At 44.3% G+C, this 27,894-nt stretch overlaps 1 protein-coding gene across 10 annotated transcripts in view; it reads left to right on the top strand.

Moving 5' to 3' along the window:
• TLE1 (TLE family member 1, transcriptional corepressor) overlaps positions 1-27,894 on the top strand; it is a 105,166-nt gene that overhangs the window by 66,114 nt on the left and 11,158 nt on the right. For 7 of the 10 annotated variants that reach the window (XM_023213351.1, XM_023213353.2, XM_023213358.2 and 4 more), the window contains 6 exons: positions 2,679-2,795; positions 6,541-6,594; positions 7,111-7,263; positions 9,361-9,505; positions 10,854-11,044; positions 12,516-12,592. In XM_023213351.1, the coding sequence (XP_023069119.1) occupies positions 2,679-2,795; positions 6,541-6,594; positions 7,111-7,263; positions 9,361-9,505; positions 10,854-11,044; positions 12,516-12,592 (737 nt within the window). The remainder of the gene's footprint in view (positions 1-2,678; positions 2,796-6,540; positions 6,595-7,110; positions 7,264-9,360; positions 9,506-10,853; positions 11,045-12,515; positions 12,593-27,894) is intronic. The other 3 variants (XM_023213352.2, XM_023213361.2, XM_023213360.2) reach the window with 1 other exon arrangement.

Below are 27,894 nucleotides of genomic sequence, written 5' to 3'. Positions count from 1 at the left end.
GCAACACACAGTAGGGGGTGCACAAGGAGAATTCACAGCGTGAGGGAAAAGTACCTCAAGAAATGCAGTACCCACAAAGTCACTTTTGGGTTTCTGGAAACAAATGAGGGAATCATGAAGGTAAGGGTCCCCCAGGCAGTAGTTTAAAAACCAGAATGGTTGCTGTTGCTGCCAGTGAAGCTCATTAGGCTGGAACTATTTGCTCATATCAAGAACAACAATGAAAGCAGCATCAGGGCTGGAAGAAGTCAGGGGCAGTTATACACAGAAAACTGGGTTCACAGGAACAAGAGTAAAAGGAAGCGGTCTCTTTTTGGTGGGGTAGCCTTTAGGTAGAAAGCCGGCCGGGCGTCCGGCAGCTGCATGGGCCAGGGGTCCCTGGGTCTGAGTGTGGTTTTCCTGTGCCTTTCCAGCCCACACTCTCTGCTGCCTTGTTTTGAGTCAATTTTACAGCATCAAAGGTATGATGAGGCATCTTGTTTTGTAACTTGTTGAAGTCTGCTGTTGAATGGGGTCCATTTTCAGATAAGCAGCGCTGCTAATTACTAGCCCTGTCCACCACATTTGGAGGAACTTTCAGAGCTTTTCAAAACCTATTCAGACTATAAGCTTCATTTAAGCTGCTCAAGCGGAAATTACAGTAGTAACTTTGAACACATAGACGCAGAGGCCTCAAAGCTTGACAGTCTTAAACGTCCAGTCATAGAAAGGTTATTGTTTCTAACAGAAATTGTATTGTTTCTAACAGAAGTGTAGTTTACTTTTACGTTCACAGTACTACTTGACATCGTTAAAAAAAAAAAAAAAGACATTAAGAAGCTGTCTTGGAATGGCCACGTGGCTTGGACATGCAGTGCTGATGACAGCAGGAGAGTTTGGAAGACTGTGGAGAGAGACTGGTCAGCACACACCGACTCTATGCCCCATTTTGCTGGGCACTTGGGAGGATTTAAAGTTGAATAAGACATAGCCCTGCCCTGGATGCTGCTCAGAGTCTGGAGGAGGAGACCTCGGGGCTGAAATAAACTAGAAGAGAGAGATGTATTTAAACATGTTTCCCATGTGTGAACAAGCAGCTGCTGCTCCGGCCCAGCTTTTCAGAGGGCGTTAGCACTTTGCAAGAGTTAGGTCTCCTGCAGCCTTGTCAGCTGTGGGTCTGGGTCGGAGGGGTTAGTTTTGAGCGGACATTTATCTAGGTAATTAGTTCAGGGATCCAGCCGGCTCACCTTTCAGCCCCAAACACTGTGGTAAAGACATTACTTTGAGCTTCTCTATATTGAATTGCATTGGTCCCTCCCAGCTGCTTTTATCTAAGCCTCCTGGCATTTGTGTAGCTTGAACAGTCATGAATAAAAGAGCCCAGCTCCTTTAGAGTCAGTCCCTGAGGAGGGCCAAGAGGCTTGGGATTGCCTTCTGGTCCCCAGTTTTGATTTCCTCCTGCATATGGTTGAGCTGGGAACAACCCTCCCATGGTGGGGTCCGTGGTTTTCAGGGGGAGCTTTGAGGGCTGGCCACCTGGCTCATTACCTCTGGCTGGTTAGGAATGAAACTCAGGGCTTTTAAAAAGGTACCATAAAGTATTTGCTCCTGTTGTATACTGTCCATTAGATGTGGTCTAACTTAAAGGTATCCCCCAGTCCCTTCTGTTTTAAATTGTGGCAGAGAAAGGTAACATAATTGTCCGTTGGCCCTGGACACCGCCCTCTTAGTTCTCAAACATCTTTCAGAGATTGGGGTTATCTGGGCTTTGTGAAAGGAGGTTTTTGCACGGCTCATTCAACATTGTTCAGGGCAGTAACACATCACTGAACAAATTGCCCCCTTGCATATGCTAATCCCACACTTAAAAGAACTCATTGTAACATGTTCTGATGCTTTAGCCCGAGGGGAGATGGGAATTGAAGAGATGTCAGATCATGTCATGTGACCCCAAAATATCTAAAATGCCTGTTTTCTTTGGGTCAACAGTTCCTACTCAGCATATGCGAATGAAAGTATCCTGTGTGGTTTGTGGAAAAGATTAGACCTTGTTCCTGCTTTTGTGCGTGGGAGCTGGCCTTGCTATTGAAGATTCACTGGCCGAAATTCCCCCCTTGGGTCTTACATTTCAGCGCTATTGGCGAGGAACACCAAGTCTTATTTTCAACAATAAATTAAAAGAATTCAAAAGAGTTCCTTCATTGTTGCTGTGGAAAATGTGATTTGCCTTTTAGGAAACCATGCTGTTAATCCCACCGCTTCCTTTGTGCCTTTTTAGAGTGGTACACATTGACTCTTACAGTTAAAGAATATGTCTAATAGAGTAATCTCGAGATTTGCTCATAGGCCATTCGCATTCCTGACCAGGAAGTCGCAGTGGGAAAGAATAAAAACACATCCACATACAACACAGTAAGCTCCTATTTCTCAAACAGTAAATAGAACAGAAGCACATTTCCAAGGAGGCCTGAAGAATCCACCTAGCTTTGGATGGTTTAATTGCCAAGTCAGGGTCTCCTTTTTAAGTGTATAAACCTGTAGATACGTTTGCCATCAAAGTCTTTAGATGAGATGAATTAAATGGAATGAAAGGCTGTGTAGGTATCACCTTTCAAAAATAGTTCTCACATCGAGGTTGGGTTTTCATGTGTACAAAGAGGCTTGGGAAGAAATCTTTGATTAATTTTTCTGTCTTGCAGAGTAATTCCCTTCTGGTCCCAGACAGTCTAAGAGGCACAGATAAACGCAGAAATGGGCCTGAATTTTCCAATGACATCAAGAAAAGGAAGGTGGATGATAAGGACTCCAGCCACTATGTAAGTAATTAAAGGACTTGAAATAGTATTTGTTTGCTTACTGCTCACCTGAGTGAGTATCCAGGTATACTCTAAGATCTGAGTGATAATTCCATGTCCTTAAAAATAATAACATAAAGAGGAGAGGTTCTTACATTGTAGGATATTATTTCCCTTTGGGGCAGTAAATTATGCTTCTGCCGGGCTCAGTGTTACGCTTTGGACTTCCTGCCTTTGTTACTCAAAAGGGAATATGAAAATGCAGGGCTGGCTTTGTGCGCTATGCGGTTGCTCAGGGCCCTGCTGTTGTTAGGAGTCCCCCCAGTCCCTGCCCTCTCTTGGTGTATCGCTCAGATCTCACTGTCTTTGCGTTCTCAGTTTTTGAATAAGGTCTCTGCATTTTTCATTTTGTCCTGGACTCTGTGAATTTAGTAGCCACTTCTGTAAAACAGAGTAAAAATTGTAGTGTCACAGAAGCTTTGTGGATGCTGTTCTGATGATATAGGCTCATACTACTTCTCAAGGCAGAGCTCAGCGTTTTCCATAGTGAGCGTTCTAGTGAACTAAGTTCTTGGTGAAAATGGAAGAAACCCCAGAGGCATCTTGTTTAAATTCTGTAGATGAGATCACTCTACTGGTTGATGGAGTGGGGACTCTTGTCGCAGATCCAGCTAAAACCACATTCAAAAGGAAACCAAACCAAGCCAGATGGCCATTGGCTCTGGTCTCAGGGTTTAAACATTGCAGCCGATGTATGACTTGGAGTTGCCTGTGTGTCCCCGAGTGTCTGTTTCAGGATGGATGCATTCTCAGGAAGAGTATGAAAGCAAAGTTGCTGAATTGGGGCTACGTTCCTGATGCCCTTGGAGGAAGAGGCGTCAACTGTGCAGGCTATGTGGGGGTCTAAACACTAGACAGACGATAGTGTCTCCTGCTGGCTTGCCCAAGCCTGTAGCTGACGATAGGTAACATCTTTTTGAGCACCACCTGGAGTTGGTGCCAGGTACTTTGTGATTTTTACAAGGATTATTTCATTTAACTCTTATAACATCCCAGTGATTTGCTGGAGCCAGCTCTAGTATCTCTGCTCTTTGACACTATACTAAGATGCCCAAAGCCAGCTCCAGTATTCGATTATTTTACCAGATATCCTCTATTTGGTTTGCACTTTGCCCTATGCTTTAATAACATACTAAGAAACAAAGCTGTTGGTTCTCCCCATCCTAACCCAACACTTTTTAGTACATATCATTCTCCCCTTGTCTGTTGCCCAGAGCCGATGTCCCATGCATGTACGTTCATTGTGACATTCAGTGTTACTAAGCAAGTTGGAAGGTTTATGACATGCAGATATTTGCTGAGGTAGAATTCTGAATTGCCCTTCATGAGGCTGTTGTGTATAGTAAGTTATTTAGTAATGAGTGCTCTCGAATCCATAAAGCTTGGCATGGTAGTTTTGTAACCTGCATGTACCAGGTTTGTCTGGTTGGATAGATGGTTAGGGACCGTGTGGGGAGAGTATGTTGGAGAGTCTGGGACAAAGGCCTCAGATCTTAGATCACCGATGACAGACATGTACTGTCCTTTGCAGTACCCTTTGCACAAAGGGTAAGATTTAGTACAAAGCTAAGATTTAAATTACAGTAAACTCACTTCAGAGTTCCATTGTAATAAAGGAATTGTTCGCTACTTTTTGCTAGTTCCGTCTGTGTACTAAATTAGCCATTTTTATTATTTTCTTTTTATATTTTTTCACCACCAGCACCCTTATAATACCTGGAAACATTTGTGCTTTGCTGTGGGCTTTACCAAGAGAAAACAGATTTTTGTTAGTATTAGTTTTGTTCTTTATTGCATGAAAATATTTATTTCAGTAGACTGTTATTTAGGATTACCCAGGCTTCCTCATTGGTTGTAATTTGAATTGTTACTAGTGAATTGCACGGTGCCCTGTAACCATGGCTAAAATATATCTTGTAACACACTATTGAAGAAAATAAATTGGGTCTCCCACATGTAGTGCTCTGTGTATGATTAGGAAACAAATCATTTAAGACTTGAATTTAGAGTTGAGGGTAAACTTTCTAGCCTAGATTTGTGGGCCTACTTCAGAAGGCCAATGTGGATAATATTTGCACTTGTTTGTACTAATAACTTTTCAGATATTATTTCTATATTCTTCATTGACAACAATATCAGTACGAGCATTGTTTAGATCATAAATTCGAGACCTCTTCCTTTCCAAGAATTCAAACCCATTGAGATGTCCTGCTTTTTCCATATACCCACATTGTATAATGTATTACTCTGCCCTAAAGGACATGAGACATTTTGGCTAAGAAAGTAGACTTTTTCAGCTTGCCTCAAACTTGATGGAGGGGGTGATTGCATCATTGAATAGTTTTTTTTTTGTTTTTTGTTGCTTTTTTTTTGAGATGGAGTCTTGCTCTTGTCACCCAGGCTAGAGTGCAGTGGCACAGTCTCTGCTCACTGCAACCTCCGCCTCCCAGGTTCAAGCGATTTCTCCTGCCTCAGCCTCCTGAGTAGCTGAGATTACAGGTGCACACCACTACACCCAGCTAATTTTTGTGTTTTTAGTAGAGACGGGGTTTCACCATGTTGGTCGGGCTGGTCTCAAGCTCCTGACCTCGTGATCCACCCGCCTCAGCCTCCCAAAGTGCTGGGATTATAGGCATGAACCACTGCGTCTGGCCCACATCATTAAATTGAACAGGCTTTATTTTATTTATTTTTTTGAGATAGAGTCTTGCTTTGTCGGCCAGGCCAGAGTGCAGTGGCATGATCTCAGCTCACTGCAACCTACACCTCCTGGGTTCAAACAATTCTTGTGACTCAGCTGCCTGAATAGCTGTGACTGCAGGCATGCGCCACCACACCTGGCTAATTTTTGTATTTTTAGTAGAGACAGGGTTTCACCATGTTGGCCAGGCTGGTCTTGAACTCCTGGCCTCAAGTGGTCTGCCTGCCCACGTTGGCCTCCCAAAGTGCTGGGATTACAGGCGTGAGCCACCATGCCCATGCCCAGCTGAACAACTTTTCCGAATTTTTCCAAACCCAGTGCTACCTTGGAGTTTTCTCTGATTAGTAAATACTGTAGCTTTATGAAGGGACAATGAGAGCCCTATTGCAGAATGCCAGTGCCTTTCAAATATTGCCATCTATTATCTTTCCAAAAATACTTCAAGCTGATTGCTAAAAAGGTTTATTTTTAATTTACTTTTTTGTTACTTAAGAGAAAAAGATTGGGTTTTGTTTGCTTATTCCATCCACTGGCTAGCTTTGCTGGATTCGTTTTGTTTTTTGTTTTTTTGCATTAACTAATAATCCCATGGGAAAATGCTTTACCTTGAAATCATATGGAAAGACTCTGATATAAGGGTATGCATATTTCAAATTAGAGATTTCAGCCCTCAAGAGAAATTCAGCTGTTGCAACCATTTACTGAGCACTTACAACCTGCCAAGTATTTGCAACTTGCCATCACCTGTAAACAAGTTGTGATTGGATAGTTGGTTTGCTACTGCTACAGAATTCCTGCCTGAAGCTTTGCATAGCCCCAGGTCAGATGAGAAGAGCGGGAAGATGATAATAATTACTAGGGCTGGCAAACTGATAGAGAGCCTGCAGGCCTGTCCCAGGTAGTTTTTTTGTCTGTCTGCTACCAAGAACTATAGAAAGAAATCTAACTGTGCCCCAAACCCATTCTTAGCTCTTAGTAAATGGCGTTAATGTTTCTTTTTTCCAGGACAGTGATGGTGACAAAAGCGATGACAACTTAGTTGTGGATGTGTCTAATGAGGTAACCATTCTTTTCATCAAAGTGTATCTTCAGAATGATTTGAATAATGTTATGAAAATAATCTAACAGTGAATGAAGGAAGTAGAGCCCCTCAGTGGGGGGACCTCTTGCAACTTTTTGCATTAAGAAGTTAATGGTTGCTCATGTATGGAGCAATAATGGTCTAACTGACATAAAGTTTTATTTCCTTTAAAAAAAAAAGATATTTCCGTAGACATTTTGAATGCCTAAGTTGGATGTCTGGCTCCCCTTTCCTTCCAATGCCCTCTAGGCAAAGTTCTGAAGCCTGAGGCACAAAGAGGGATATGACTGTGGGGTTGTGGGGTTGTTTTTTATGGCATGTTTGCTGGTATGTTTGCGGAGACCACGCTGCTCATTATAACATGGTGTTGGTCACCATGTACACCCCCAACCCGAAGGACTTTCCGCACTGCCCTTGAATTTAGAGAATGAGTGTGGAAAGGGAACGGTCTGTTACAAGCTATATCACGAAAACTTTTGATTATGTTCGTTGAGGACCCTTCTTCTCCGCGAGCAAGCCCTGCCCACTCGCCCCGGGAAAATGGAATTGACAAAAACCGCCTGCTAAAGAAGGATGCTTCCAGCAGCCCAGCTTCCACGGCCTCCTCGGCAAGTTCCACGTCTTTGAAATCCAAAGAAATGAGCTTGGTAGGTAAAGAAAACGGATACTTGCCTGTTTGGCCGTGTATGTTTCATTGTGGACTGGAGGACCCTGAAGTATTAGAAATGTAGGGGTTTTGCTGCTTGAGGGTTGTATTTTTAAGAGTTTACTAGTGAAACTCATCCTTCTGTTCTTTGTCATCATTCAGGGTTTACTTTTTCCCCTCTCAGTCATCTCTTTTCAGCCACGATTAGGGAGGGTGTACACACATCCGTGTTCATTGCCGCCGCCGCCTTCTTTTTTGAGATAAGAGTCTCACTCTGTCACCCTGGCTGGAGTGCAGTGGTGCAGTCTCGACTCACTGCAACTCCTGCCTCCTGGGCTCAAGTGATTCTCCTGCCTCAGCCTCCTGAGTAGCTGGGATTACAGGCGCGTGCCACCATGCCCAGCTATTTTTTTTGTGTGTATTTTTAGTAGAGATGGGGTTTCGCCGTTTCGTCAGGCTGGTTTCAAACTCCTGACCTGGTGATCCACCCACCTGGGCCTCCCAAAGTGCTGGGATTACACGTGTGAGCCGCAACTCCCAGCCTCATTGCCTTCTTACTTGGGGGATATGTCCTTGCCACACAGCTCTCTGAAACTTCCCAGTTGACAAATGGTTCAAACTTCTGAGATTTTTTTTTTTCTTTCTGAGACAGAATCTCACTCTGTTGTCCAGGCTGGAGTGCAGTGGTGTGATCTCGGCACACTGCAACCTCCGCCTCCCAGGTTCAACCGATTCTCCTGCCTCAGCTTTCCCAGTAGCTGGGATTACAGGTGCCCATCACCACACCTGGTACCACCACGCATTAGAGAGGGTATACACGCATCCATGTTTATTGCCTTCTTCTTCTTCCTTTTTTTTTTTTTTTTTTTTTTGAGACGGAGTCTCACTCTGTCACCCAGGCTGGAGTGCAGTGCAATCTCGGCTTGTTACATGGTTTCATGTTGGCCATGCTTGTCTTGAACTCCTGACCTCAGGCAATCTGCCCGCCTCGGCCTCCCAAAGTGCTAGGATTACAGGTGTGAGCCACCACACCTGGCCTCCAACTTCCGAGATTCTTAAGTCTTCATTTTCTTAGGCTGACCATTTATCTGGTAGACTGATCCCTAATATCGGGGCATGTCATAGAGCATGCCCCGATGTTGTGGAGCTCGTCAGATCAGTGATGCACAAAGGAGGCCCCAGGGGAAGCCAGGAACTGGTGCATCAGAACCCATTCGTGGTCATTCATTCAATCAAACTTGGTAGACTGCGTCATCTTTTAACAATAACATTTCATAACAACCCTGCAGTTAATCCTTACCTGGTCCCTGTAGGCATTATCCCGTTTTACCGGTTGCGGAGAATGAATAACTTAAGGCTACACAGCTGTGGCTCATGATCAGAAAGAGCTCTCTTTAGCCTGTGCTCTTTGCCACACTGTATTGGTTCTTGGACTGTGTTGTAAAGCACATGAAAGGGTGAAAAGCCAGAGAAGGTGCACTGTAACCCCGTTACTGTCTGGACTCTGAAAGGCCCCTTACTGGTGTCCGTCTCTGCTCTGCACTAGTGGGTCCGCTTCGGTTATGTAGGCAAGTGGGCGGTGACACTTAACTCCAAAGTGTTGTTCTTTTTAGGCATATCGGTAAGGCTAGCCCTGGGGCTTTTGTCTCTCAGATTTTGGCCCCACTCTCTCTCACTGTTGGTCTCAACCCCAGGGCTACCTAAAAAGGAGACTTGAAAAGGGGTCTTCCTTGGACTTTCTTGGCGGGCGGGGCATGTGTTTCTGAGTGCCTGGGAAATATTCTCTGGGTGGTCATCTTTCTAACTTGGCGTCGACCCAAAGTCCACAGCCTGATGGAAAATACTTTTAAAATAAAATCTGCGGAGGAAGAAGTGTGATCATGTTCTGTGTCTCTAGCTCGAGTTTTCATTCTGGCAGGAAGAGGAAAGGTCAACATTTCTCGCTCACAAGTTAATGCTGTCAACATTGTGTGGATTTATGAAAATTGGCTGAGGGAGTAGCTAGAAGGTGCCCAGTGTCCCAGCTGCTGTTGTGATAAATTGTGTAATATGGCTTGGATTAAAAATAATACTCATTTAATTTGTTTAATGACACCAGCATGAAAAAGCCAGCACGCCTGTTCTGAAATCCAGCACACCAACGCCTCGGAGCGACATGCCAACGCCGGGCACCAGCGCCACTCCAGGCCTCCGTCCAGGCCTCGGCAAGCCTCCAGCCATAGACCCCCTCGTTAACCAAGCGGGTAGAGCATCGCCTCTTGTTGTGCTTTGTTTGGTTTCTCCCATTCCCAGCTTGATTTGTTGTCTGTTAATGTTGTGATGCAATTGCCCTACAAATATGAAATGTACTTAGGGCCACCCTTCTTCCTATCTCTGAAAAAGCCATGATAAGAAACAGATGTTTGTCCTTGGGTTTCAGCAGCTGCACTCTGTTCAGTCTCCAACTGTTTACATGCAGCTTTTCTTTTTTTTTTTTTTCTTCTTTGAGACGAAGTCTCGCTCTTGTTCCCCCAGGCTAGAGTGCAATGGCGTGATCTCAGCTCACTGCAACCTCTGCCTCCTGGGTTCAAGCGATTCTCTTGCTTCAGCCTCCCAAAGAGCTAGGCTTACAAATTAGCCTGACACCACGCCTGGGCTAATTTTTGTATTTTTAGTAGAGATGGGGTTTCACCGTGTTGGCCAGGCTGGACTCGAACTCCTGACCTCAGGTGATCTGCCCGCCTCGGCCTCCCAAAGTGCTGGGATTACAGGCATGAGCCACCTTTCCCAGCCTTCTTTTATTTTTAAATAATTCAAATCCTAGGGACTTCAGGAAAGTTTCTGACAATTATTTTGAACACAAGCCTCCCTACCTAACTAGCATTGTGTGTCTGACTTTGCTAATATTGGCTGAAACGGTGGTTTGGCCGGCCCAACCGTGCTCCTTGCAGACTGTAGTTGGTTGGTTTTCCGCCAGGGGAGGCTTCAGGAATCAGTGGTCTCTCCTTCAGTAGAAATTAGGAGGGTTTCCCTGCGACTCCAGCCCTTGAAAAACTCATAATTTGCAACCTGACATCCCCCGGTGGGAAAGGAAAAAAGCAACAACCTGGGCCCAAAGGAAAACAGGCAACAGAGTCTTCCTCCTAAACCCGTGCTTTGGTTTACGTAAATCCAGGATTGGGTTTTCATTTGGAATTGGTACCAGGGAGTGGAAAGTTCGGACTGAAAGAGAAATCTTGGATTTTATCGAGAAAATCTTCTTTTGAGATTAAGTCAGGTAAACACTTAGTGTCTGTGCCTTGGTTTGCCCTCTGTAAATTGGGTATGGTAATACGCTTAATTCCCCTGGCTTCCGGCGCCGCTACTTACACGAATAAGAAAATGTGTGGGTTGTGCTTCCCCTGGAGTCTTTTCTTTCCTGGAGATGAGTTCCACTCTGGGGAAGGAGGGATCCAGTGTATAAAAATTGGAGGTGATTTCCCCCCTCCCCCAGAAGCCTTCCCTCTTTCTCTCTCCCTGTGAGTGACACTAACAAATGACGAGGCCAGACTTGCTGGTCAGGTTTGATGGAGTGGGTCAGTTGAGTGATGCGTGGCTTGTGTTTCTTTTCAGCAGCTGGCTTGAGGACACCCCTGGCAGTTCCCGGCCCATACCCTGCTCCTTTTGGGATGGTCCCCCACGCTGGCATGAACGGCGAGCTGACCAGCCCAGGCGCCGCCTATGCCAGTTTACACAACATGTCACCCCAGATGAGTGCCGCAGCTGCCGCGGCCGCCGTGGTGGCCTACGGGCGCTCCCCCATGGTAGGCCGCTGTCGGGTGGGCTCTGGTTGGGGTAGGAATGCTGCATGCTCCATTTAGTGCTGTCAGGTTTGGGGCCAGGCCTCTCTGTGCTGCATGGGCAAGAGCAGCCAGCCCCACACACCTCGGAGACAAAGACGCCCAGTGTCCCAGCCACACACTCGCCTTCCTCTTGTCAGCTTTCATCAGCATGCTGCTTCATTAAGTGAGAGAGCCAAACGTTTTTTTGTTTTACTGTTTTTGTGGATGAAAAAGGCAGTGTTTAGAAGCTCCTTCAGTGGTTCTGGGGACATCTGGTTTTCTCCCACCAAAGTCGATTTTTTTTTTTTTATTTGAAGGTGATGAAATGATTCAAGTGGTTCACAGAAGCCTTTTCATTCATTTTCTTGAACTTTTTTTTTCCTCATTAAACCTTAGGAAAAAATGTCTGAGAAGCCATTGCTTTCTCTTTCTATGCCTGTGCTACGCTGTAAACCCCATAGCCTGATTTATGTATAAGTGGTCTCTGTAAACAGGTAGAATTCTGGACAGACTGAACCACAGGGACAGGCTGGCCTGTTTGCCCTGCCTCTTGCCACTGTGCACTTGGTCTAATTTTTGACCAAGAAGACACAAAACTGCATTTGAAGGATAGAATTGGCTCTGTGATCACTGATTGCGTTAAGGGCATAAAATCCCACCATCATTTCTCTTGGCTGTTTGAAAAACGCCCTGCACCTTTCTCTCTGGTCCCCTCTTCACACAGCATTGCCTCCACTAGTTTGCGGTGATGTTAAGATTCATTGGTTTTTCCTGATATTGCACTTGCAGGAGAGGCTGTGCAGTGGCGGGCAAAAGTGTTGAAAGTAAGGTGGTCAGCTGAGAGACTAGATGCTGTCCTTATGCTGCACAAAGTAGGGAATCCATGTATGAATGCTTAAGCATTAAATTAGACCTGTGGTATGCAACTGGGGATGATTTTGTTCCTTGAGGACATTTGATAATATCTGGAGACACTTTTGATGATCATAACTGGGGGTGGGAGGGGGCAGGTGTGGATTCCCCTTGGCACATCAACAGTAGGGGCCAGGAATGCTGTTCAACATCCTGCAATGCCCAGGATGGCCCCCAACAAAGAAAAGAACTGTTTGGCACAAAATGTCAATAGTGCTGAGGTTGAGAAATCCTAATACAGCATATTGCTCTGTGAACTTGCTTGCCAGTCTAAGGGAGGTATTTACCATGGGGAAGTGGTTCTCAGTGTGCAAATAGATCACATCTCCTCTCTACCTCCCAAAAAGGAAGTGGGTCTTGTGGCGTTCAGAGGTGCCTATATTACCTCTTGCATAGTAATTAAAAAGAAAAACACTAGGCCATGTTACTGTTCCCGTTGAAGTTGCTTTGGGGATCTGTGAGTTTCTAATGAAAGGTATTGATGTTCACAAAGTGCCTGCTGCAATAAACTGAGTCTGCAATGCCTTATTTTTGTCTCCAGGTGGGGTTTGATCCTCCCCCTCACATGAGAGTACCTACCATTCCTCCAAACCTGGCAGGAATCCCAGGGGGGAAACCGTAAGTACCTCAAAGACCTTGGTTTTGTTTTAAAGGTGGTTACTCAGTCATTGGTATTAGCAGACTAGAATTCCAAAGGGAGTACAGGCTTGGGCGTTTCCAAGGAGATTTCTGGTGTCTTCCTGAGGAGTGTTAACACTTTCTATAAATAGGCAACTTGTAGGTGTCATGCCTCTGTCTTCTCCCTGGGGGTGATCTCCTAAGTTCAGTTATTTCTAGAGAGAAACTGTTGGAGATGAGGACGAGGTGGGAGGAAAGCGCTGGAGGTGACTGGCCCTCTTTGCTTGACCCCTCAGAAAACTGCTCTGCTCTGCCATTTGGTTAGAGGGCAGCTGCTGGAGATTCCCAGCTGTGCTGTGCTGTGGGCAGTCAGCTGTCACGAACTCTTGCAGGCTTAGACATTCGAAATGTGTCATCTCTTTACCCAGCTCCATGCCACCTTTTTCTTATTTTGGTGGAAATGAGAGTTACTTGAAGGGTAGGTTGTGTTGCATGCCAGCACCCCGGGTTTACCCCCAAGTAAAGTTTTGATGAGTGCTCCGAGAGATCTAGAATTATAAAAAGCAAAGTGGCTTCGTGGGGAAGCAGGAAAAGTTAACGTTCATTTTGTGTTCAGTGCACAAAAGCACTGGAATTTGAAAAAACTCAGTTGGCTATTCTTCCTGGGTCACTTTAAAAATTGCTTCCTTTTCATCATGTTAGTAATTAGAAGTGTGATTTCAAAGAATTCCTAAAGTTCTCAAATTTTTTAAACAGCAGAATTGAAATGTGAAGGTCTGTTTTGCTTAGCAGCAAAACTCTGCCTTCTCCTAAGATAGAAAATAGCAGAGGCCAGGCACGGTGGCTCACGCCTGTAATCCTAGCACTTTGGGAGGCTGAGGCGGGTGGATCACCTGAGGTCGGGGGTTTGAGACCAGTCTGGCCAACATAGAGAAACCCCGTCTCTACTGAAAATACAAAAATCAGCTGGACATGTTGGTATGTGCCTATAATCCCAGCTGCTCGGGAGGCTGAGGCAGGAGAATCACTTGAACCTGGGTGGCGGAGGTTGCAGTGAGTGAAGATCACGCCATTGTACTCTAGCCTGGGCGACAGAGGGAGACTCTGTCTTGAAAAGAAAAGAAAAAATGGCAGGTCTTTGCAAATTTAGTTGTTTTTCTTTTCTTTTCTTTTCTTTTGTTTTTGAGACGGAGTTTCACTCTTGTTGCCCAGGCTGGAATGCAATGGTGCGATCTCCGCTCACTGCAACCTCTGCCTCCCAGGTTCAAGCAGTTCTCCTGTCTCAGCCTCCCAAGCAGCTGGGATTACAGGCACAAGCCACTATGCCTGTCTCATTTTTGTATTTTTAGTAGAGATGGTGTTTTATCATATTGGTCAGGCTGGTCTTGAACTCCTGACCTCAGGTGATCCACCCGGCTCAACCTCCCAAAGTGCTGGGATTACAGGCATGAGCCACCGCGCCCAGCTGATTTTTTTTTTTTTTTTTCAATAAAGGTACGGGTGCTATATGTCTTAGGCCTTCAGTTTGTTTTTGTCATACCCTTGTCTGCATGTGGTTGCTTTCAGCTTTTATCAGTACGTCACTTGAACGTCACATTAGTGAGTTTTTTATTTTTAGAAACAGGGTCTTGCTCTGTTGCCCAGGCTAGAATGCAGTGGCACAATCACAGCTCACTGCAACCTCGACCTCCTGGGCTCCAGCCATCCTCCTGCCTTGGCTTCCTGAGTAGCTAAGACTATAGATGTCTTGTCACCATACCTGGCCAATTTTTACATTTATTGTTTTTAGTGACAGGGTCTCCCTGTGTTGCCCAGGCTGGTCTCAAACTCCTGGCCTCACACGGTCCTCCTGCCTTGGCCTCCCAAAGTGCTTGGATTACAGGTATGAGCCACTACACCCAGCATGGTGAATTATTTTGAGCAGTCCACTCAGCTGCCCTGTCATCCTTGGTGTGGTTTTGAGAAGAGCCTTGTTTCAAATAAACCACCAGCATGAGATAAAATTGAATTTCTTCCCCTGTCACCTGCTTTTTAGGATAGGAAAGGCGATTCCCATTGCACTACTTTTCATGTATTATAATATCTCTTTCACAATAATTTGATTCATGATGAAATGAGGTTTTTGTCTACACTAGGAATCAGTAGCGATGTTAGGAATTTAAGATGACATCTGTGCCCAGTGAAGGGAGTCAGGGGTAGTATTGCTCAATGCTCGCTTAGCTGGTAGTTCTCTTCCAGTTGAGTACCCATGGACTAGTTACTACCCAGTGTGTTTTCTTGGGGATTTGGGAATGCTCCCCTGCTTCCAGCCTGGGAGGTCCTTGGGGCACTTGTGAGCATTTCCTGTCTGTGGTTGCCAGCGGTGTTGTAGCTGTTGTGTTCTACTGATTGGTGAGTGGATGAAGGGCAAACCGGTGAAGTTGTGATGAGAAGCAGTAATACCAGTAACTGATGAACCTTTGGTGGAATAATAGGGAAATAAGGCCAAGTTCAGCTGACCCTTAGGGAAATTAGCTTCAAGAGTTAGAGGTACGGGGTGTGTGTTCAGCTGCTAAGCCCCCACCTTGGGTGTAATTGAAGATGCAGTGTGGGAAAGCGGGTGAGCAGAGCTGTGAGCTGTGATGCTAGGGTGGAAGGCTGATAGGTGGGCACAGTTAAATTGGACCCTGTTCCTTATGTGTGTGTGTGTGTGTGTGTGTGTGTTCACAGGATCAGTTATAAGATAGAAGTAGCATCGTGCTTATTAGAGTTAAGTATTGATGTCTTTGGCTTGTGAGCACTTTGCATTTCTTTGTGTTCAAAGCTGTGCAAACTAGAATCACAATGTGCCTAAGGACAAGGACCGTGGACACAGTGGCCAATGTTGTGAGACTATGTCAGGGTACTTTTCTCATCTTGGTCAAAATGGCCATTGGCCTTTGGATCTGAGCAATCATTGCTCTCTCTAAAATAATTAAAATCTCTCTCTTTATTTTATTAATTTATTTTATTTTATTATTATTTTTTTTTAGAGACACTGGGTCTCCCTGGGTTGCCTAGGCTGGTTTCGAATTCCTGGGCTCAAATGATTCTCCTGCCATGGCCTCCCAAAGTGCTGCGACTACAGGCATGAGCCACCGTGCCCGGCCTAAGATATATTTTTTAGAATTCTCTTTCATGTTTGAGCCATATTATGTGAGGAAGATAGACTTAATATCAGAAGGAAAAATGAGCTTTGCCATTGTTGCCAGGGTCTGGGCTGTATACAGTCTTACTGTGTGTCTCTCTCTCTTTCTCTCTTTCTCTTTCTATGTGTGTATGTGTAATATATATATATAATTTATATATAAAATATATATATAATTTATAGATAATATATATAATTTATATATAATATATATATAATTTATATATAAAATATATATAATTTAATATATAAAATATGTATATAATATATATAAAATATATATAATTTATATATAAAATATGTATATAATTTATATATAAAATATGTATATAATTTATATATAAAAATATATATAATTTAATATATAAAATATATATATGTTATACTTTAAGTTCTAGGGTATATGTGCACAATGTACGGGTTTGTTACGTATGTATACATGTGATATGTTGGTTTGCTGTACCCATCAACTCATCATTTACAGTAGGTATTTCTCCTAATGCTATCCCTCCCCCAGCCCGCCACCTGCTGACAGGCCCTGTGTGTGATGTTCCCCACCCTGTGTCCAAGTGTTCTCATTGTTCAACTCCCACCTATGATTGAAAACATGCGGTGTTTGGTTTTCTGTCCTTGTGATAGTTTGCTGAGAGTGATGGTTTCCAGCTTCATCCATGTCCCTGCAAAGGAACATGAACTCATCCTTTTTTATGGCTGCATAGTATTCCATGATGTATATGTGCCACATTTTCTTAATCCATTCTATCATTGATGGACATTTGGGTTGGTTCCAAGTCTTTGCTATTGTGAATAGTGCTACAATAAACATGTGTATGCATGTGTCTTTATAGCAGCATGATTTATAATCCTTTGGGTATATACCCAGTAATGGGATGGCTGGGTCAAATGGTATTTCTAGTTCTAGATCTTTGAGGAATTGCCACACTATCTTCCACAATGGTTGAACTAGTTTACAATCCCACCAACAGTGTAAAAGTGTTCCTATTTCTCCACATCCTCTCCAGCATCTGTTGTTTCCTGACTTTTTAATGATCTCCATTCTAACTGGTGTGAGATGGTATCTCATTATGGCTTTGATTGGCATTTCTCTGATGACCAGTGATGATGAGCATTTTTTCATGTGTCTGTTGGCTGCATAAATATCTTCTTTTTAGAAGTGTCTCTTCATATCTTTTGCCCACTTTTTGATGGGGTTGTTTGTTTTTTTCTTATAAATTTAAGTTCTTTGTAGGTTCTGTGTATTAGCCCTTTGTCAGATGGGTAGATTGCAAAATTTTTCTCCCATTCTGTAGGTTGCCTCTTCACTCTGACGGTAGTTTCTTTTGCTGTGCAGAAGCTCTTTAGTTTAATTAGATCCCATTTGTCTATTTTGGCTTTTGTTGCCATTGCTTTTGGTGTTTTAGTCATGAAGTCCTTACCCATGCCTACGTCCTGAATGGTATTGCCTGGGTTTTCTTCTAGGGTTTTTATGGTTTTAGGTCTAACATTTCAAATTTTAATCCATTTTGAATTAATTTTTGTATAAGGTGTAAGGAAGGGATTCAGTTTCAGCTTTCTACATATGGCTGCCCATATTTATCTATTAATTAGTATGAGGGAACTTGCTGTTCTTACTATCTAGTAAAGTAATATTGCCCGAGGCAGTGCTGCTCAAACCATTTATGGTGACCAGTTTTTTTCCTGGGTAAATCAAAGATGGAGACATTTGTAACCTAAAATACAAGTGAGTAGGAGGAAAAAGATACAAAATCCAAGTCCATTTTTTGTCGTTACAAGAGTCAACAGCCCTAAGTCCTCAGGTTGCTGTGCACACTCTTGATGACTACACTCATCTCACTGCAAACAGTAGCCAGTGTTTGCTGACCACACGTTGAGTAGGGCTGGTCTGAGGCACTTAAGAGAAATGAGGACAAACTCGTGTGTCCAGGGTAGAGTGAACAAGGCATTAAAGGTTATACAAATAATTCTCTGAAAAATACCCGTGGAAAGAATGCTTGGGTGAGGCAGACAGAAGGCACAGTTGCCATTCATAGACTGAGTGTGAACTGTCGGGCTTTATGTGCGATGCCAGGCGTGCTCCAGGAAAGAGGGTGCTCTCAGCCTTCTCTGCCCATAGGGGCTTGATGATGTCATTAAAAGAAGAGTAAATATCCTAGTTTAACTTGTGATACGTGCTCTTGAGGCAGAGCAGTGGGTGATAGGGAGACATGTAAATAAGTGACCAAAATTAGAGTCAGAAAGACTTCCGTGGGGTGAAGCTGAAGCTGAAGCACATGCAGGAAGCATTAAGTTTCCCAGGGAACTGGGGAGGGACAGTCTGGGTCATGCACAGAGAGAGAGCTTGAGGGATGAGAGAGAGAGCTTGCAGATGGATGAGTGCCTCCTGAGTGTTACCGCCAAAAGAGTTCAGTTGGGGCAGGAGGGACTTTAACATCCCTTTAGTATAAATGCTCATGCATGGTTCAAGCCTGCTAAGATAACCCATGCAGTGACTATGTGCCTCTGACCGTGTGTGTCGTTTGTCCAAGGACAGGGGACCCGCTGCTGCCCAGAGCAATGCATTTTCCATGGCTCTGTGAAAACTCTTCTAGCCTTTGAGCTGAATCTGTCTCCCTGGAACTTTGACCCATCAATCCTGGCTCTTTCCTACTCCCCGAGACCACACAGCACACTGCTAATCCGTCATCCCCATGGCAGCTCTTCAGTGTTTGGAGATCCCCACACCACCCTGAGGCTTCTCTTCTGGCTAGAATTTGTCTGGCTCTTCAGCCCTCTCGTGGGCTGTGATTTAGGGTTCCCACATCATCTGCTCACTAAGATCCGGACCCTGTCACTTCCTTTCCATCCACACTTTCACGGATTTTATTGAGACCTCCTGCATAGGCATAGGGGGCCCCACTGGGAGCTCACAGCCTAGGATGGGGTGCAGGGAAGGAAAAATTCTCCTTTGCCCTCTGAGTCTGCAGCTGGGCCTGAGAATCAAACTGCCGTAAGATAGATTAACAGGAGAAATGCACGCAAGTCTTATTAAGAATTTTGGTGTACGTGGGAGTCTTCGCAAGGAAATGAAGACCCGAAGAAGTGTCCAGAGCAGGCAGCTTGTATCACTTTTTTTTGTTTTTGTTTTTTGTTTTTGTTTTGTTTTGTTTTGTTTTTGAGACAAAGTCTCGTTCAGTCATCCAGGCTGGAGTGTAGTGGCCCAATCTTGGCTCACTGCAACCTCTACCTCCCAGGTTCAAGCGAATCTCCTGCCTCAGTCTCCCAAGTAGCTGGGATTACAAGCGTACACTACCATGTCCGGCTAATTTTTGTATTTTTAGTAGAGGCGGGGTTTCACCTTGTTGGCCAGGCTGGTCTTGAATTCCTAACCTCAGGTCATCCACCCGCCTTGACCTCCCAAAGTGCTGGGATTACAGGCATGAGCCACCATGCCCGGCCTTGTATCACTTTTATACAAAGAAATGACAAGTTTGTGAAGACATAACAAGAAAGAGTTTTGGGATGGAGGCAGTAAATTGTGGTTAGGTAACTAAGAGATAGATATATTGGCGGAAAACTTGTGGGAGACGAAGGTTATTTTGGTACGTTTATTTGTACACATCCCTTTTAGTGCTGATTCCCAGACTCTGGTGATAAGGCTGTTCTTCTTCTGTTTCTGGTACAGGGAGGGCACCTTTCTCATGGGAAATTTTATGACCTGTTTTTGTATAGAAAGAGGTCAGGAAGTCTTTCCTGGATCTCTCATTTCTCAAGTGTTTTCAGCTCAAAATAACCAATATACCAAAGGGGCGTATTTGGTTGTGGCATATCCCGAACTCCTTCAAGGGGAACATGAGTTAAATAGTCACAAAATCAAAGGCAGAATTGTAGACCCCCAGGCTACCACAGAGCTATTAAAGAGGAGCACTGTTCTAGAAAGCCTATGACAGAGCATGGGGGACTGATCCCATTGGGGAGGGTCAAGCAGGGATTCCCTGCCGAAGGGTTTTCAGAGCTGCACTAACCCAACAGGGGCAGGGGCTGAACCTCTAGGTGGAGAGACCAGCATATGCAAAGGCCCTGTGGCTTCACATTGTTGTCAATCAGAGTGGAACAGAGCAAGATGACTTGCAGTGCTAGCATTCTACACTCTTGTTTCCAGTGTTAAGATGACAAGATCTCAGTAGGGTTTCCCAACCACCCTGGTCACCTTCCCTCCTCTCTCATACCCATTCCAGCCTCCCCTGACTTCGTTTTGTTAAAGCATCATTCCCATTCCCTCTGACATCTGAGCCCAAATTTTAGTGTTAGATTCTTCCCTATTTAACTTTTTTTTTTTAGTAGTCTTATTCTTTGTTAAAATTCTCACCTTTCTCATTCCCAGTTTTGTCAGTAAAGTCCTAGATGAGTGTTCTCTTTCTTCCTCACCAAATTGCTGTCAGTTTATTCTTTATTGTAAAGCACTTGTCAGGGCCATGTGTTGCACGGAGGTCTTCAAAAGTTGAATACAGATTGAGCATCTTAATTCAAAAATTCAAAATCCAAAATGCTTCAAAATCTGAAACTTTTTGAGTACCGACATGATGCCACACATGGAAAATTCAACACCTGACCTCATGTGACAAGGTGCACTCAAAACACATAACACACAGTTTATTCGGCATCTCCAAGGGAAAACCAAAATCACCTTCAGGCTATGTGCATGAGGTCTGTATGAAACAGAAATGAATTTTGTGTTTAGATTGGGTTCCATCCCCAAGATAACTCATTTATGTTTATGTAAATATTCCGAAGTCTGAAAAAAATCCGAGATTGGAAACACTTCTGGTTCTGAAGCATTTTGGATACGGGATGTTCGACCTGTATAAACCGACATGCCATTCAAGGCCTGTGGGTAATATCGCCCCAGCCTGCTTTTCCGGTGTCATGTCCTGTGTGCTTTACATCCTGCGCTAATCCAATGGGACGAGTCTCTGTTCCCTGATGACTCCAGTCCCTGCTCCCTGGAGCAGCTTCCCTTCTCACTGGTCTCTTCCTGTTGAAGTATTTTCTGTCCTTCAAAGCCAGCTTGAGTTGCTGCCTCCTTCATGAAGCCTTCATGAATGCCTTCCCATCTATGGTCCCCCTCCAGTTGCACCATGAAACATCTTATGACACTTCTCACACTTTGAGCTTGGATTATAATCATGTACAGGCCATGTTTCTATCTACTTCCTCCCCAGGAGGATGGAAGTTCCCGAAGTCTTGTCCCTTGAGCACAGACACCCAGGAAACAAATGTTCTTTTCCTTGAATAGGTGGGAGACAGGTCCAGGATCGTGTAAGACCCTGTGATTCCTTCTTGTCTCAAGGAGATCCTTGGTTCGCATTTTCGAATTACTAAGTAGTGTTGGTTTATAAGAGGTAACGCTGAGCTTGTTTTCACACCCTCAAGGCTAGATTTAATTGGTATTGTTTAGTTCAGCATAACTTGAATTCGTTTTTGGTTTTAGGACATTTATTCCCCTGAGCTCTGTGGAGATCACTGGTAAGAGAAATTCCAAAGTTTAGTTAGACTTTTTTTTTTTTTTTTCTGGCACTGTAGCACTGCTGTTCTCCCTATAAATACCTGGGGGCTGTGCTCTACCTGCCTTATATATTAGCACCTAGAGGTCAGTAATAACTCAGGCTAATCATAGTTTGGCTTAAGAGTCTAGGGTAGTTACAGGTCCTTTCACCCTGTGTTTTAATGCCAGACATGTAATTTAGAAATCTTCTACCCACTTGTTTAGTGTTTAAATAAATCTTTAAAGTACCTTTTTGGTTTAGAGCCTAAAGGGAAAAGAAAAATCTTAACTACATTTGGGGTAAAATTGCCTCATAGGAAAACACTTGCAGCAGTGATTAGAGACCCTTTCCAGGCTTTTAGCCAAGAAAAAGTTTCAGTGGCCAGGGGCTTCCCCCTTTCACCCCACTGTTTCTGTTTCTGGTCTTCCGGTTTCTCTGTTTTTGTCTAGATTCCACAGCTCGCTTATTTAGTGGACTTGAACATTGATTCAGCCCTCTTTTTATTTGATGGGGTTGTATTACTCTGGGTTCTCCAGAGAAACAGAATGAATAAATCATAGATATGGATATGGAGAAGGAGTTATTTGGAGGGATTGACTCACATGACTGTGTAGACTGAGAAATCCCATGATTTATTGTCTGCAAGCTGGAGGCCCGGGAAAGCCGTAGTTCTACTCCAGGCTGGGGCTCGAGAACCAGGAGCACTGATGATCGAGAGCAGCAGCAGGTAGATGTTCCAGCTCAAGCAAAGGGCACATTTGCTACTCCTCTTTCTGTCCTGTCCAGGCCCTCAGTGATGCCCACCTGCATTGGTGAGGGGACCTTGTTTACTCAGGTTAACTATTCAAATGCTAATTTCTTCTAGAAACAGCCCCAGAGACACACCTAGAAATAAAGTTTTATCAGCCACTCTGGTGTCCCTTAGTCAATTTAATCAAGTTGACATATAAAGTTGACCATCTCAGTGATATTTGGGTAGGTTTTTTTTTTCTTTTTTTAATCTATTAAATGCTAAACATAACACGCCCATTCTGTTCCTTATTTTTGCCATGTGGGTATTAGTTTAGTTTCTGTTTTTCTACCTTCTGATAATATAGGAATATGTAGTTTAATATTTTGAGATTAAGTTGAGGTGAGGCCCTTCCTTTTTAAAAAGAAAAATGAGATGGGGATGTCCAGGGTGACCTCGAACTCCTGAGCTCAGGGGATCCTCCTGCCTCAGTCTCCTGAGTAGCTGGGAAGACCTTCCTTTTGACGTCAGTTGTGTTTAGCTACAATAATTCCTCACTGGACCTCTCTCCCTCCCTCTTCGCCTTGTCAGAAATGACATTTGGTTTATGCGATATAAATACAGTGTGTGTATTTCTTGCTTGGATGATGCTCGTTTTTGTCTGTAGTGATAGTTCCTTTGCTGGAATTTTTTAGTTTAGCTTTGAAATAGCGATATATGAAGCCTCTTTTTGTTTTACTTTTCATCCAAGAGTTTCTCCATTTGTATCTGTGTCCTGTTGAGGAGCCTTGTTCCTGCTCCAGCACACTGAGAAGTTTGGAAATGTATAATTGATAGAGGAGGTGAGGTCCTAGAACTCAGAATCTTAAATGTTGACTTTGGCTAGAATATCTCCTTGTTTATCAACTTAGGTCATCTGCTTCTTGTTTTCTTTGCTTGTAATCTTCTTCTACATATCCATTTTAGGAAGTTTTATATTTGCCTTTAAAAAAATATATGAAAATAGAGTGTATGCATCTAAACAAGGAAACAAAGAGTCTCCCAACCTAATGCTTGGAAGTTTGGTACTTACAAGTTAGTTGGTAATCAAGCCCTCCGTTAACATAGAAATGCCGTCTTCCAAGTAAGGTGGGAATTATACCCGTTCTGCATATTTTCTATTTGGAAGAATACGCGAATGGCCAAACTGGAAAAGTTTAGTAGATATTATGGGTTAGATGTGCAGACCCTTAAAAAAATTTGACAGAGGGAGGTTTTACCTATAGCAGGTAAATTATACTTTCTTCTAAAATCTTAGAATAATGAGACTTTGATTTTCTTAAGAGCTCCATGTCACTATTCCCCTCAGCCACCACCTGTATTAGTTTTCAGGCTAAGAGTATCTTCCAGAATCATACATTACATTATTCTCATCCATTCTATAAGGAGCCCGGTTCCCCCAGCCCCCACAGTGACACTCACAATGTGGACATGCCTCATGTTGCTCACGATGTGTGGGGTAAGAGTCTTTGTCCTGGTGGGTCCCACGTTGTCCCTCTTGAGGGGATAACGTCACAGGTAGTGCTGACGTGGAAGCTGAGGTAAAGATTAACAGCTCCACTTTTGCAGCTGGGCTGAGCTGGAGTTGGCTCTACCGCTTGTTAGCTGGGTGGTTATGGGCGAGTTACTTAGACTCTTAGACTCTCTGTGCCACCTTCCCTCATCTCTAAACAGTAAGGGATAGTGAGCCCCTCCTGTGATGTGGCAAGCAAAGGTTGACTATATTGCGCTTCATAGTTTTCTTGAAGTACTTTCCCATGTGGCTTCGTTACTTCACACCTCAGTGGCCCTGTTCATAGGCTAAGTTTTGTCAGTGCACTTTGTAAAAATGGGGAAATGAGGCTCAAGTTAGTTAGGCATGGTGCCCACATGTTACTAGTCACTAAACTGAAGCAATTGCTTGTGCCTCCTGACTTCTTGCACTTGACCGTGTGGGTCCTGCTTTCCAGGGCCTGGATGCAGGATGCAGCTTGTTCCATGTGACCTGTGGTTGCTTCTGCCACAGCTTGCTTGGGAAGGGCCCAGTGTCCACTGGATTTAGCTGACTTAGGGTAAAGCTATGGATTTCACCTCATTATTGTCATTGCTTTCATTGTCTTTTTTGTGGGCTAAGTCAGCTCTCTAGGGACTGCCTTTTCCCCTTAGGAAAACTGTTACCATCTCTTAGTGACATTTGGTATAATTGCTAGACATTGCCTGAGAAAAGTTGGCTGGCATAACCCAGGGGTTTAGAGAGGAATGCCCACCTTTTTTTTTTTTTTTTAGCAGATTTTCCTTACCATGGCAACTTTTCCTGTCTCATTATACAAGTGATTATTAGGTAACAGTAGACAACTTGTGTTCTGATCCATTGAGAGTGCCGGCTGGTGAAGCCCTCGGCCTACCCCTGAAGAACTGTAGAATGAGAAAGACAGAAATGTTCACCGTGTGAGAAATACTCTTAGGTTAGTAGGAAAGGTTAGGACCCTGGGAAAGAATCATCGAGGCTGGGGAGGTCGTGGCAGTCACAGGGAGGGAGGAAGGAAGTGGCGTGTACTTGGGAGGGAGGCAGTGCCGTTCTAGCAGGAGGGAACAGTTTGTGCGCAACTCGGAGATGTGACAGCATGTGATATTTTAGGGGACTGGCCTGTTGTCCCATGTGGCTGGGAGTTTAAGGTCACATGAAGTAAGACTTGTTGACACTAAATTGTAAAGGGCTTCATGAGCCCTAAAGAGCTTGAAGAGCGAATGAAGGTTTTTGACAGGATCGGATTTTTGATCCTTGTTGATATAGCTAACAATGTCACATCCAGAGTGCCGAATCCATAGGCAGCGGGGCTGGACCACAGCCGTCATCTCCGGGGTCTGTGGTTCTTCATTATTGTTTACTTGATTCTGCCACTGCAGTTCCTATTTCCAGCAAACCAACAACCCTGTAAACACCTGTTTTCCTTTGACCACAGAACGCAGCATAGTTTTATTAAGAGAAGCCCGGTCTGCTAGGAAAAAGCAACCTGCCCCCTTGGAACACAGTCTTGTTTTCCAGTTCACCGCGGCTGTGAAGGAGCCCAGTGGGGACTGTTTGCTTTTAGTTCCTTCACCTCTGCTGTGTGCCCAGTAAATGAAAAGCCCCTTGCTCTTAATGGGTTTTTATTTCATTCAGTTTTTGAATCTGTGAAGTCCAGTGGGCTTTATTCTTTTTGATTCTGACACCAGACTTCAGAATCAGACACGATCCTAATCTGTAGGAGCTTGATTCAGAAAGCTAGGTGGGGGCTGGGGCTCAGTTCTGAGGCTTTCTGAGATGCGGGTGGGCTTCACTGTGTGGCCCCTAGCGAGGGATCCAGGACTGAGTTTCTGCCCTGCAGTTTGCCACGATTCTATCCAAACGTCCATCTCTACTCTCTGGGTGTTCGTTCTAGCCTTTGCTGAATGCCATTTCCCTCACTCTCACCTTTGATGATTTATGAATGTTGTGTTTTTCGTTGCCTCGTCACTGCCCTTGTGCTTTCCTGGTTTCCCACCCCGCGTCTTCCTCCCCTTCCGCATTCCCTGACCCACATACTTGTCCACTGGTTGAGATAAAGCCCTCAATTCAACGTATCTTCACTTAGCATTTTCAGTCGTGGTGGTTCGATAACAATACTGTCATTTCCTGAAGACTCACCGCAGGTGTCAAGTGCGGTGTTAAGTGTTTTGCAGCTGTTACCACTTTAATCCTTATAGCAGCCTCTGCGACCTCTATATTTTATTGTTATTCCTGTCTTATGGATCACGAAACGGACACATTCTAGACTGCAGGCTGGCTGATGGGCAGGACCACGGTTGATGTGGCCAGAGAGCCAGAGAGAGGTTCATTTAACAGCAAAGTTCGGGCACTTGATTTGGCTGTGGACCTAATCTAATGTGGTAACTGGTTAAGAGCCTTCCCCCCGACTCTCTCTAAATAACTAAATGAATCTAAACTTTAAACATTGAAATACCATACACATACAGAAAAGTCATGAATCACATGTGTCTAGCTCAGCGACTTTTCACCAAAGGCAGCCATCTGTGTAACCAGCCCTTGGATCAAGGAGCAGAGCAGGATCATTGCCCAGAAACCCATCCCATGCCCCTTGCAGTCACCAAGGTTAGCCGCCACCTTGACTTTCAGTACTGCAGATGAATTTTGCCTGTGTTCGAAATTCTAGAAATGCAGCATTTCCATGTCCGTTCTTTTGTAGCTGGCTGCATTCGGAATTCAGGTGTGAGCGATATTCATGAATACTCACTCTCTGTTTATACATTCCTCTTTCTGATTGGTTTTACTTTTCCTAGTTCCTCAACCAGTAGAGAAAGTTAAGTTTCCTTCTGGGATCCCTTCACGATTGTCACGATGAGCCCTCAGTGTGGCCTTTTATCGAACAAGCTCTGTTATTATTATAGGTGAATAATTTCCTCCCCTGGTTTTTTCCTTCCAGTTGATCCCTCCTAAAGACCCATCTGCCCCATCTGCCCTTTGCGTTGCTCTGGTGTGTTCATTTGATTTGGCTCTCCAGCACAGCAGGCAGCACCAGCTTCCTGCGGGGCCCCCTGTGACTGATGTATTAACAGCCATATGGGTTTCCCCTGGGACGGATGAATGTTCACAGCTTCTGACAGCAGCTCGCTGCATTGTGAATCAATTTTAAATTGCCTCCATATGATGATCTCAGGCCTCCTGTGTGTTTTAAAGAGGAGGACACCTGGGAGAGAAGTGGGTGTCTTCCAAAGATCAGACAGATCTCCCGTCTGTTACTCGGTGCATCTGTGTAATCTGAACATTTAACTCTATGATAAGCGGGCTTCCAGTTGAAGGAAGATAAAATTTCCTTTCGCTGAAAAATCTGGGATTGCTGAAAGGGTGCCTGATGGAAACCCGGCCTTACCCGGAGGCACCCAGCTTGATTTGTGGTACACAGAGAGAAACTAATCCTCACATGTCATTTCTCTCATAGCACCGAGATCTTTGAGAAGCAGTTTCCCCACCTTAACCACCATCCTTATAAATCATGTGCAACTCAATTGTTTTACTTTTATTTTTATTTTTTAAATTATTATTTTATTATTATTTTTTGAGATGGAGTCTCGCTGTGTTGCCCAGGCTGGAGTGCAGTGGTGCGATCTCGGCTCAGTGCAAGCTCCACCTCCAGGGTTCACACCATTCTCCTGCCTCAGCCTCCCAAGTAGCTGGGACTACATGCACGTGCCACCATGCCCAGCTATTTTTTGTATTTTTAGTAGAGACGGGATTTCACCGTGTTGGTCAGGCTGGTCTTGAACTCCTGACCTCGTGATCCACCCACCTCTGCCTCCCAAAGTGCTGGGATTACAGGTGTGAGCCACTGCACCCAGCCGAATGTGCATCATTTTATCAGTTGATGTAGAGTGAAAACACTAGCACTTCTCTTTTTTCTATCCTCTAAAGTGTCTTTTCTTTGTTTATATTTTATCATGTCCCTAGGATCTTAGCTCTTGGAGTTTAAATTAAGTTCGTTGGAGGAAAAAATATGCTTTGAATTTTGGTGTAGAAGTGGGTAACTAGGATTAGGTTTGTTTGTATTTAACAGGGGAAGAAAATGGTAGCTTAAATAATGTGGAAGTTTATTACTCTCTTGCTCTCAGCAGCTCAGGGCAGGTATGACAGCCCCATAGTGTCACCAGGGCCTCTGCATCCTGTCTTTCTGTTCTATCTCCCCCAGCAATTCCTTCCTTCTTTCCCCCCTTCCCCCTCCCTCCCTCCCTCCCTCCCTCCCTCCCTCCCTCCCTTCCTTCCTTCCTTCCTTCCTTCCTTCCTTCCTTCCTTCCTTCCTTCCTTCCTTCC

The sequence above is a fragment of the Piliocolobus tephrosceles genome, chromosome 14 (genome assembly GCF_002776525.5).
Source record: "Piliocolobus tephrosceles isolate RC106 chromosome 14, ASM277652v3, whole genome shotgun sequence".
Lineage (NCBI taxonomy): Eukaryota > Metazoa > Chordata > Mammalia > Primates > Cercopithecidae > Piliocolobus > Piliocolobus tephrosceles.
This window is presented reverse-complemented; position numbering and strand designations above follow the sequence as displayed.